Source organism: Nilaparvata lugens, chromosome 9 (genome assembly GCF_014356525.2).
Source record: "Nilaparvata lugens isolate BPH chromosome 9, ASM1435652v1, whole genome shotgun sequence".
NCBI lineage: Eukaryota > Metazoa > Arthropoda > Insecta > Hemiptera > Delphacidae > Nilaparvata > Nilaparvata lugens.
In genome coordinates this window covers 23,563,464-23,576,985 of record NC_052512.1, presented here as the reverse complement: position 1 = coordinate 23,576,985, position 13,522 = coordinate 23,563,464, and the positions used below count along the sequence as shown (strand labels likewise).

Sequence of the window (13,522 nt, the reverse complement as noted above, 5' to 3'; positions counted from 1 at the left end):
CTCATTAACGAGGATAATTTAGGGAATAACATTATGCCGATTGACGGCTAAATAATTAAAACTACGATTATACTATTGTGATTGTGTTCAGAGTACATTTTCCTTTGTTTGAATTATGAAATTTGAGGATTTTTTGAAAGTTGTCAAAACAGCTGTTCTACTAATAAAATATCGACATGTGTTCTTTTGAATAAACTGCTCTACCTACCTACCTCACGCACGAGAAGGAGGTTACAAAGTAAATTTCTCAAGGATGGGGTGGACCCCATTTAATTTCTCAGGGAGGAGACTCATGCCAGTCAATAGAGCTGATATATAACTATACAGGGTATGAATTTGAAAAAAATCGGTCTAGTCATTTTTGAGAAAATCGTGATAGAAATTTAACAAAATTCATTCTTCTCAGGAATATTACTGAGCTCCTGCAATTTTCCCCGAAATAAAACTCATGTCAGTTGATAGGGCTTATAAATAGCTATCTAGGGTATAAATTTGGAGAAAATCGTTAGAGCCGTTTTCGAGAAAACCGTGAAAACATGGTTTTTTAGTCATTATCCGTCATTTTTTCCTTCATTTTGAATTGAATTTCATTGAATTTCTTATTGTCAGATCCTCATGGTATTGTAAGGTCCTTACCTTAGAATTTCAAGTCAATCGGTTATATTAGGAATGGAGTTATCATGTTCACATACACACACACACACACACACACACACACACACACCACACACACACACACCCACACACACAGACCAACAACCAAAAATCATGTTTTTGGACTCAGGGGACCTTAAAACGTATAGAAAACATGGAATTGGGGTACCTTAATTTTTTTGGGAAGCAATACTTCCCTTACCTATGGTAATAGGGCAAGAAAAGTAATGAAACGTATATAAAACATGAAATTAGGATACCTTAATTTTTTTTGGAAAGCAATACTTTCCTTAGCCATGGTAATAGAGCAAGGAAAGTAAAAAAGGTTACTTGGATTTTTTTTTCAGATAGAGTTTGCAATTATCCTTATAGTTGTCGTCTTGTATGAGATCTAAATCGTTGAGATAGCAACCACATTATGACTCACTTGAATGATTGTGTCATATTCCTCAACACATCGATCATCAAGTCCTACCATTTCCAAAACTTTTTGAATCGAACACGATTTCGAGAAGTTGTCGATGTGACTGAAGTTGATCACATTCATATAATTATTATTAAAAACAGTTGAAAAACCACTACATAATATTTGGACGATTTATGTTTGAATTTAGAAATAGATAAGTATTGGGCAATGGGCTGTTTTTCTTTTCTGACTACTGTATGTTTGCTCTATCCAATAATGAATTTGGTTCTGGTGAGAGCTTCTCTTGTTTAAAACTTTCAAAAATGGGTACTTTTTTTAGAAAAGAATTTCTCCCATTTTTCACAGATAGAGTTTGCAACTATCCTCCTACTATTGTCATCTAGTATGAGATCTCAATCGTGATGATAGCAACCAGATATGACTATAGTGTGGTCCACGTTATAATGGCAGTAGATAAAGATAGAAGAATAGCGATGCCAATTCTCTGCATTAATTGATTATATTTCTACACTGTCAAAAACATAATTGTCATCTTTGTGGACCTAGAAAAGGATAGTACCACCGGCTTTGTCGAATGATAGACAAGGATAGCAAAACCAAAGTTGATCAAATATACTGTCATTAAAACGTGGACCGCACTATACATATTCTCACTACAAGGACTGCTCAATAAAAGTTCCACGACAAATTGATCATTAATTCCCTTTTTTCCAAAATTGTTTGAATCGAACAGGATTTTGAATCAAACAAATCCAAATTCAATTGTTCAATCGAAAAAAATTTTTTCGAGAAGTTTTCGACATGGCTGAGGTTGAATGCATTCAATTCACTGATAAAATATTGTTTAGAAACAGATTAATGTGAAACAGACTAATGAAAATAGTTTGACTGTTGTCGACCTACCTTTGTGTAAACTCCAGCACTACTCAGCTCGTTCTCAATCACCATGACAAGGATGCCAAACATCCCCAGAACGAGAGCATAGTCCGAGATCCGCTTCCGTTTCTCGAAGAGCGCTTTCCGGCGCCCTAACCGGTAGCCGACGTTCGGTTTGCCGGATGCGCCGTTGCTACCCGACCCTGAGCCCGGACCGCCATCAATGTTGCCGCCAGCCGAGCCAAAGCTTGCTCCTTTGCACACCACAGCTCTGTCTTCGGTGTATCGCGGGTACTCGCTGTGGACTCCAACCAGAGCTATTCCCGCCTCATCGATTACTCCTCCTCGGTCACCACCGCCTCCTCCTCCGCCGCCTCCTCCTCTGCCCCCCTCACCCCCTTTCATCGAGCCCGGTATGGACAGTGTCGACACGGGCTTGCGTAGCTGTAACACAAAATATCAACAAGAAATATAATATACTTTATTTTTATAATATAATTTCCAAAACAAGTGAATAACTTGAGATTAAACAAAATATCTATTTATTTTTGTAACTAGCGAGATCGACATGCTCCAATGTGAATTGAATTGAATTTATTGCAAAAAATCACAAATACATATTTTTACAATAATATATGATTACCATAGTATACAAAATATAACAGTATATAGTATGAATGAGGTGTCTAAAAAAATATGTATATCATTTTTGAAACATTTTTATTTTTGTAACTAGTGGGGTCACCATGCTGTAATATGAATTGAATTGGTTCTGTTGCCGAAAACCAAAAGTACATTATTTATATGAGTCTTAGTACCATTTAAATTATTTTCTCACGACATATTTCGGCTACTAATGTCATTTTCAAGTGATAATAGTTCAATAACCACGGAATGTAATGATTATTTGAAAACAAATTTAGATAGAGTTGATATAGCCTACATTCAAAATCCCTGTTTTTTAAATCATTGTGAAATTTGAAAACTATTTGAGTAATTTTTTATTTATTATTTATTTATTTATTTATTTATTTATTTATTTATTTATTTATTTATTTATTTATTATTTATTTATTATTATTTATTTATTATTTATTTATTTATTTTTATTTATTTATTATTTATTATTTATTTATTTATTTATTTATTTATTTATTTATTAGATAGAGCGAACAATACAATAGTCGGAAAAGAAAAAACAGGCTATTGCCCAAAACTTCTTCAATTTCCTGATTTTGTCACAAATCGTCCAAATATTATGTAGGTTATGTTCACTTCAATTTCAACACCAAATCGTAAATCTATAATTGGTGAGATTTAATTATGAATAGCTCATACTTTAGTGTATTGACTCACTAATATCAATTTCAAGTGATGGCAATAGTAGCCGAATCATGTCGTGACAGATTAATTTGAAAGGGTACTCAGATTTATATTTTTATTTATATTAAAAGTAGCCCTAAAGAGAAAAGACAATACACATTATAAAATATAATATAATCCGATTGTACACCATACAACAGTATACAGTATGATATGAGAAGTCAACAATAACTCATCACTCATGAAAATCTCATCAATAACGAAAGGAATTATCTCATACATAGGCTATACTGAATAGTGAATACGCAACTGACACGTCATCATCACTTATTCCATGAACTAATGAGCTGATTAACTTGCCATTTCACATTAAGACCCTGAGTTCACTGGGGAAGGTTGTTTTCATTCTCATTAGACAATCAATTTCTATTTAATAATTGAAGCGAATCATTAAATTCGTGATTTGAAGTTGAGATTTACTACATGAAATAATAAACTGATCAACTTTAAATTTCACAATAAGAGCCTGAGTTCACTGGGGATGGTTATAGGTCTATTTTCATTCTTATAAATCAATAACTTTTGATTTACTAACTGAAGCGAATCATTCGATTTGTAATTCGAAGTTGAGGCACTGATGAAAGCCCAACCAAACACATATTTCTCCTAGTGGTTCAATAGCATAATTTTTAGCACGCCGGTTCATACAGAGTGAGTAAAAATTCCGATAACGGCTTAATATCTCATACACAAAGTTGTATATTTGACGGTGGGTGTGATTGAGGATACTACTCAAATTGAAAATACTATTTTACTATGACTTCAAAAATCTGGTCCGCCATATTGAATGCAACTTTTTTTTTAAAATAGGAAGGTGATCATGTGATAGACTACATGATCTCGATACGAAATTTCAAGAAAAAATTAATGGTGGAAGCCGCACATCGATATCTTAAACCGTTCAGAAGATATTTACATTATTAATCAATACCACTTGGGTATTTAATTTCTGATATGCATGTTATTGATTAATAATGTGAATATCTTCTGAATGGTTTGAGATATCGATATGCGTTCTTTGCCATTCATTTTTTTTCTTGAAATTTCGTATCGAAATCATGTATCGCATGACCACCTTCCTATTTGATAAAATAAAGTTGCATTCAATATGGCGGATTCAAGATGGTGGACCATATCTTTAAAGTGATAGTAAAGTAGTATTTTCAATTTGAGTAGGATCCCCAATCACACCCACCGCCAAATAACCTTTGTGTATGAGATATTAAGCCGTCCTCGGACTTTTCACCTACTCTGTATATCAAAGGCTATCATACTGATTTCGAAATAAGTAACTTGTGACTGTATGTGAATCAATAAAACTTGATTGGTTACTCTGTATGGGTGATGACATAGAACAAAACAATAGTATACTTTTACTCTGGTAATGGGTCAACTCTTGGGAAATGATACTTCTTCACATCAACTTCTCGTCTACTTGACGTGAGAGAGAGTTTTTGTGCAAGAGTAGAGAATGATGCAGAATGCCAAAATCATGATGTAAGAATAAACGGACCAATGGGAGCAAGCCAAGCCTCTCATTTCCCCATAATCTCTTCTGATTGGTGGATTGGAACGCTCACTGGTGTAGTTCTCAATTCAGCCAGCAGATGGCATCAGTTACTGACTTGTACCTGTACACTTTATAACATTTCTGTCTTAAAATCCCAGTTGCTCTAGAAATACCTCAATTAAACCTTGATGTCGTGTATGTAACCCAATAAAAAAGTAGAAATCTTTCGAAATCTCATAAGAATCTATCCATGCGTTCTGCCTAAAATGCGTGACATACATACATAAAGACAAAAGCAAATTTGGTCAAGTTGTAACGTAGACCTCACTACGCTCGCTCGAACAGGATATTTTTTATTGTTGATGATGCCCAAATCTGCTTTTAGCTTGTGCGTGATGATCGATTAGATGATCAAACGTCCATGCCTACAACTGGACTTGAACCCACCACCAGGTAGCGCTAGCAGACTGAAGGGTGCAACGCCTTAGACGTTTCGGCTCAATTATTCTTGATATTACACTATCATTCGAAAAAGTGGAAGAAATTGTTGATTAAATACTTGAGAACGATTCACCAATGACGTGTCAATTCAAGCCGTTCTGTTCAATTACCATGTGAAGTTTCCCTTAGTCTCCTTAGATATTAGTTAGCACATAATATCGTCTGTATCATGGGGGATTTCAAGTGGAATATGCATAGATAGTTGAGCATGGATCAATTAGCATTATATGGCATTAATTGAGGATCCTAAGATGAGATAGGTGGATAGATCAAGATAAATAAGGGGATAGGAGGGATAGACATTTGGGAGATTGAGAAAGAGAAGATAGAGAAGCAAATTGAAAGAGGAAGTCTGACAAAGAGAAAGAGGAAGAAAGAGAAAAGAGAGAGAACCTCAGAGAGTTAGAGATAGTGTGATAGTGATTGGGTATCATCCTGTATCTCTAGAGAGACTCCATTCAGTTGACCTACTTTGAAATGAGTTTGCTCTCAAACTGATCCGTATCATCTCAATTAATGGATTGGATATCACCATGAACTTAGTACAATATAGTTGAATTATCCGAATTAGTTCGGATCTACGTAGATTCTGTTCACAAATCTACAAATTATTTACAAATTTTACACATCTACAAACTATTGATTTTCTGTTTGACAGTATAGGTATCGACCTCAAATAGAACGACCATAATATAATGGTCATAATCACTTAATATAGATTGATAGATAGGTAGATGAATTGAAAGTTAAGGGAACTCGTTTATATTCATCGGAACTGAAAATCACAATTGAAATTACAAATATAATGAATTGCAAATGATGGAACAAGATTAGTAAACTATTTCAATTCTCCATAAGATAAAATTATTGTACCCTTTTCTTGGAATTGATAGAATTATAGACTAGTAGTTCTGTGAACAGTAGACCTCGCGCTCAGTGAGTTACATTGTTGTTATGTTTTCTCAAAAAATAATAAATAATTTATCAATTAAACATGTCTAAAAAAAACCTAAATGAACATAGAGCTTTCTGTCCTATATCGGACGTGTCGTCCCGGAATGTGAGTGAGAGCGCTGTTATCAGGTCTGGCTGAAACTGTCTACAACGTTGATGGAAAGATACAATTTTCTAGATGTTCAATGTTTTTGAACGGGTAGTATTATAGTCCACTAGACAGCTGATTCATGATGAATAATTCTATAGTCTGATTTTTACGGTAATATTGGCGTATGAAGGAGGCTCCTTTTTCCTTTTATATTATCCTTGAAATGAAAAATTTCCAAAAACCTTGTATATACGTAGACGCGCAATTTAAAAAGGAACATACCTGTCAAATTTCATGAAAATCTATTACCGCGTTTCGCCGTAAATGCGCAACATAAAAACATATAAACATATGAATATTTAAACATTAAGAGAAATGCCAAACCGTCGACTTGAATCTTAGACCTCACTTCGCTCGGTCAATAAGAAATACAAATTATAACAATGAATAGTTTCAGTATCCACACCATCTTCAGGTTTTTAGGAATATAATTCAATTTTATAAATAAAAATAAGTAGCCCTGAATTCATACATTTTAAGAAGATATTTCAATTCTATATTCTAGAAACAACAGAAATTGAACAAAATTCAGATTTGGTATTTTATCTGTTCTGTATTACATAACAATAGCGCATTTAATGGATTGATTTTATAAATCGGACAAGAATGAGCTCTTGGAAATATAGGATTAACTAGTGAAACAGGAAGATTTAAATAAGTGACTAACTCTTCGAGAGAAGTGATTTTATTATGTGTAATGGATATAAATAAGGAGAAAAATATAGCTAAGATTATTTCTTGGATATAACATTCACGAAATGTCCTCCATTAAAATTTATGCACTACTGCAGCCGGGTATGGGAGTTGCTCATTACATTTCACAGCATATTGACTTGTATGAAGAGGAGAAGAAGCATTGAAAAAAGTGAAAAAGAAAATAAAAAAAATAGGGAGACTAAAAAAAATGTATGAATAATGAGAGGAAAATAAATACCAAGAGGGAAAATACCCGAGTTGATATAAGAAGAGAGTTAATGTCCGGAATGAACTGGAAGTTTGAGTTTCTAAACTCCCCGTGAACTTTCATAATTTCTCGTGAATGGTCCCACTACTGAATGGTTCGGACAATACTGACAGCTTGAAGTTATTTTTCCCGATAGAACAGAGCTACCTTGAGTGAAAACTTGAAACTCAATGAAATTTTCATGACTGTAGACTGCAGTAGGTCGAGAGATGAGATCAAGATAGAATGAGAAGCTATAGATGAAGCCGGGAGAAAAGTTGATGGATGACAAGGTGAAGGAGAAGAAGAAGGAGGAGGAAGCACTCTATGAGTGGGTGAAAATATAAGTAAGCAGTGATAACTGTAATGAGTCCATAATGACCCTATTATTCTACTCTATTAGTGTTCTTAGTGAGCAAAAACTGGTGTTTTATATTGAGTAGAAGTTCAATAACTAGAAATAATCACTAAGTGAACGATTCAGTTCAGTCTCATTAATTAAAAGTCTTCCACTTCTACCTCTTGAATAGGATTGTTTATACTATGACGTCCGAAATTGATAAAATCAAAACTTGACGGAAATATATTCTGTCTACGATCATCGTGCAGAGTGGAGAACGATCGTGTGTCGAGTGACGCATAAGTCTGTATACAGCTTAAGGTAGGCGTATATATGATGATTGTGATAACACTTCGAGTATACGATACAAAACCATATAGTATTTTTGATACAGTTCATTTATCATACAGTATCACTGTTAATGGTGTTGCATGATGAACCCTGATCTATCAGAGAGTGATGAAGGAGAAAAAATCTGGTGTGGTACACTCACACAACATTCCTTGCTCATTGATCTATAAGCCTCATTAACGAGGATAATTTAGGGAATAACATTATGCCGATTGGCGGCTAAATGATTAAAACTACAATTATACTATTGCGATTGTGTTCAGAGTAAATTTTCCTTTCTTTGAATTATGAAATTTGCGGATTTTTTAAGAGTTGTCAAAACAGCTGATCTACAAATAAAATATCGACATGTGTTCTATTGAATAAACTGCTCTACCTATCTACCTCACGCACGAGAAGGAGGTTACAAAGAAGATTTCTCAAGGATGGGGTGGACCCCCTGTTAATTTCTCAGGGAGGAGACTTATGCCAGTTAATAGAGCTGATACATCACTATACAGGGTATGAATTTGAAAAAAATCGGTCTAGTCATTTTTGAGAAAATCGGGATAGAAATTTAAGAAAATTCATTTTTCTTAGGAATATTACGGAGCGCCTGCAATTTTCCCAGAAATGAGACTCATGTCAGTTGATAGGCCTTATAAATAGCTATCTAGGGTATAAATTTGAAGAAAATCGTTAAAGTTGTTTTCGAGAAAACCGTGATAAACATCGTTTTTCAGCCATTATCCGCCATTTTCACGGCCATTTTGAATTGAATTTCTCATTGTCGGATCCTCATGGTAAAAGGACCTCAAGTTTGAAATTTCAAGTAAATCGGTTAATTAGGAATGGAGTTATCGTGTTCACAGACACACACACACCACACACACACACACACACACAACACACACACACACACACACACACACACACACACACACAACACACACACACCACACACACACACAGACCAACACCTGAAAATCATGTTTTTGGACTCAGGGGACCTTGAAACGTATAGAAAACATGAAATTGGGGGACCTTGCATTTTTTTGGAAAGCAGTACTTTCCTTACCTATGGTAATAGGGCAAGGAAAGTAATAAAACGTATAGAAAACATGAAATTAGGGTACCTTAATTTTTTTTGGAAAGTAATACTTTCCTTCCTATAGTAATAGGGCAAGGAAAGTAAAAACAGGAGAATGAGAAGAAGACTCGAGAGAAGAAGAGAGAAAGAAGTAGTAGTGGAATAAGAAGAAAAAAAGAAGAAGAAGAAGAAGAAGAAGAAGAAAAGGAAGATGATGATGAGGATGGGAACATGTCCGAGGGTTATCCGATAACTCTAATCCAGCAATGTTCGACTGAGAGAGAAGGGACAGGATAAGAAAAAGAACAAGACAACAAAGAAGAGAAAGAAAAAAGAGAAGAAGAAAACTGAGAATAAAAAATAAGAGCAAAAAGAAAGATAGGGGAATGAATTTCAAGAGAGGGGAGAATGATTAAAAAGAGAAGGTGTAAATAAAGCAAATAAAAACAATGCGGAAGAGAAAATTAAAAAAAACATATGGAGCGGTAGTCAAAGAACAAGTATAACAAGAAGACAATAAAATGATACGAAGAAAAATGGCGAGATTATTTGGTACTTGATACAAGAGAAGTTCATGAATAACAAAAGAGTGGAGAAGTGGTGAAATGTAGAAACTAGTGGAAGATAAGGAAAGTGAGAGGAAGGAGGAGAATAGGAAGAAGAAAAAGGAAAATAGAGAATAGATAAAAAAGAAGAAGATGGAGAAGAAGAGAAGAAAGAGGAAGGAGAAGTAGAAGTAAGCAGTGATAACTGTAATGAGTCCATAATGACCCTATTATTCTACTCTATTAGTGTTCTTAGTGAGCAAAAACTGGTGTTTTATATTGAGTAGAAGTTCAATAACTAGAAATAATCACTAAGTGAACGATTCAGTTCAGTCTCATTAATTAAAAGTCTTCCACTTCTACCTCTTGAATAGGATTGTTTATACTATGACGTCCGAAATTGATAAAATCAAAACTTGACGGAAATATATTCTGTCTACGATCATCGTGCAGAGTGGAGAACGATCGTGTGTCGAGTGACGCATAAGTCTGTATACAGCTTAAGGTAGGCGTATATATGATGATTGTGATAACACTTCGAGTATACGATACAAAACCATATAGTATTTTTGATACAGTTCATTATCATACAGTATCACTGTTAATGGTGTTGCATGATGAACCCTGATCTATCAGAGAGTGATGAAGGAGAAAAAATCTGGTGTGGTACACTCACACAACATTCCTTGCTCATTGATCTATAAGCCTCATTAACGAGGATAATTTAGGGAATAACATTATGCCGATTGGCGGCTAAATGATTAAAACTACAATTATACTATTGCGATTGTGTTCAGAGTAAATTTTCCTTTCTTTGAATTATGAAATTTGCGGATTTTTTAAGAGTTGTCAAAACAGCTGATCTACAAATAAAATATCGACATGTGTTCTATTGAATAAACTGCTCTACCTATCTACCTCACGCACGAGAAGGAGGTTACAAAGAAGATTTCTCAAGGATGGGGTGGACCCCCTGTTAATTTCTCAGGGAGGAGACTTATGCCAGTTAATAGAGCTGATACATCACTATACAGGGTATGAATTTGAAAAAAATCGGTCTAGTCATTTTTGAGAAAATCGGGATAGAAATTTAAGAAAATTCATTTTTCTTAGGAATATTACGGAGCGCCTGCAATTTTCCCAGAAATGAGACTCATGTCAGTTGATAGGCCTTATAAATAGCTATCTAGGGTATAAATTTGAAGAAAATCGTTAAAGTTGTTTTCGAGAAAACCGTGATAAACATCGTTTTTCAGCCATTATCCGCCATTTTCACGGCCATTTTGAATTGAATTTCTCATTGTCGGATCCTCATGGTAAAAGGACCTCAAGTTTGAAATTTCAAGTAAATCGGTTAATTAGGAATGGAGTTATCGTGTTCACAGACACACACACACACACACACACACCACACACACACACACACACACACACACACACACACACACACACACAACACATACACACACACACACACACACAGACCAACACCTGAAAATCATGTTTTTGGACTCAGGGGACCTTGAAACGTATAGAAAACATGAAATTGGGGGACCTTGCATTTTTTTGGAAAGCAGTACTTTCCTTACCTATGGTAATAGGGCAAGGAAAGTAATAAAACGTATAGAAAACATGAAATTAGGGTACCTTAATTTTTTTTGGAAAGTAATACTTTCCTTCCTATAGTAATAGGGCAAGGAAAGTAAAAACAGGAGAATGAGAAGAAGACTCGAGAGAAGAAGAGAGAAAGAAGTAGTAGTGGAATAAGAAGAAAAAAAAGAAAGAAGAAGAAGAAGAAGAAAAGGAAGATGATGATGGGGGTGGGAACATGTCCGAGGGCTATCCGATAACTCTAATCCAGCAATGTTCGACTGAGAGAGAAAGGACAGGATAAGAAAAAGAACAAGACAACAAAGAAGAAAAGAAAAAAGAGAAGAAGAAAACTGAGAATAAAAAAATAAGAGCAAAAAGAAAGATAGGGGAATGAATTTCAAGAGAGGGGAGAATGATTAAAAAGAGAAGGTGTAAATAAAGCAAATAAAAACAATGCGGAAGAGAAAATTAAAAAAAACATATGGAGCGGTAGTCAAAGAACAAGTATAACAAGAAGACAATAAAATGATACGAAGAAAAATGGCGAGATTATTTGGTACTTGATACAAGAGAAGTTCATGAATAACAAAAGAGTGGAGAAGTGGTGAAATGTAGAAACTAGTGGAAGATAAGGAAAGTGAGAGGAAGGAGGAGAATAGGAAGAAGAAAAAGGAAAATAGAGAATAGATAAAAAAGAAGAAGATGGAGAAGAAGAGAAGAAAGAGGAAGGAGAAGTAGAAGAAGAAAAAATGAGAAGTCCCAAATGTGTGTCACTTGGCCCAGAGCGTGGAAAAACAGAACGGCTGGCGTGAAAAAAGAAAACTTTCGGCTCGGAAAATCGAGTTAGACGCTTTTCCGTTAATTGCTGATGGTGTGCACCAGTTTTATCCGAGCCTGGAAAATCCTTCCTTCAGTCTCAAGTATAACTGCTGTAGTGAAATTCACATCATACTGACAGCATTTCGTGTAGACAACATCGTCGCTTCTCATTCAATCAATGCTGACAGAATCCAGTGAATCTCACTGTACTACTATCGCAGAAAAACAGCTTTCTTTTAAGGAGAAGGAGAAGAAGAAGGAGATGAGGAATAAGAAGAAGAAGAAGAAGAAGAAGAAGAAGAAGAAGAAAAAAGAAGAAGAAGAAGAAGAAGAAGAAGAAGAAGAGGAAGAAGAAGAAGAAGAAGAAGAAGAAGAAGAAGAAGAGACACACACGACATAGTGAGATCTATTTTCAACAGTCAGCAGAGCTTGAATGAGAAACGTTGACATTATTTTCAAGCAACGATGACAGATTCAAGTGAATCACACTTTAGGACGTTAGACAGCTGCTCCTCGCAGAAGGTGCCATCTGATGATATTATTATATTAAGCAGTGCTAACTGTTTTTCTTTTCTCAGAAAACAAAGAAATTCAAAGTTTCAGGAACCTGATACAGTAAAGTAGCTCGGGGCCAGTCTCCGAGCTCGGGATTTAACTATGTTCTAGACTTCAAACAGCTGGAGTCAGAACATTTGCTTTCCGAGACGGGGCGTAGTCGCAGTCCAAAGTTAGTAGACAGAAGGTTGGTCACTCATCTATAGTATTTTCGTTGAAATGCAATTGGAGTGGGGGAACTGCAGCCGTGACGTAGGCTGTAGTACAGAGTAGGCACAATATCGCATTCTTGAAAATCATATGGTGTCGTATAGTCAAATTATATAACACAAACATTTTCTGACATGCAAGCTTTCTGTTTCTGCTTTACAATAATTATTAAAACCTTTGAATAATACAAGCATTTTGCCATATAAAAGCAAAAACCCCACCTCCTTACCTTCCCTTTCAAACCCTTAAGGTTTATTCATCTTCTAGGTCGTGTTTATATTTTTGTAGTTTGGCTATACATCAGATTGTGAATTTCGGGGATGAGATATTTTGATTTTCGTAGAACATGTGCTCGATACCAGCATGTGTTCAGTGCATTTACAATGAATGAAATTCATCGGATTTATTGGGATCGGTTTTTTGTCTACTGACGTTGGTCGCAGTCCACATTTGAATTTGAATTCGATAAAGTAGAAAATTGAACACAAAATAACAAATAGAGAGAGAAAAATATTAAATAGAGAAAGGAGTGTAAAGTTTCAGCCATTTTGAATTATTTAGGAACGTTTCATTTCGTCAAGGAAAAACGTTCCCAATTATAGAAATGAGAAAATAAATATTATCATAAAATCTGTGACTAC

At 35.0% G+C, this 13,522-nt stretch overlaps 1 protein-coding gene across 2 annotated transcripts in view; it reads right to left on the bottom strand.

The window, feature by feature from the left end:
• LOC111057732 (small conductance calcium-activated potassium channel protein) overlaps window positions 1-13,522 on the bottom strand; it is a 357,428-nt gene that overhangs the window by 187,707 nt on the left and 156,199 nt on the right. For both annotated transcript variants that reach the window (XM_039435643.1, XM_039435644.1), the window contains one exon: window positions 1,985-2,401. In XM_039435643.1, coding sequence (XP_039291577.1) covers window positions 1,985-2,401 — 417 coding nt within the window. The remainder of the gene's footprint in view (window positions 1-1,984; window positions 2,402-13,522) is intronic.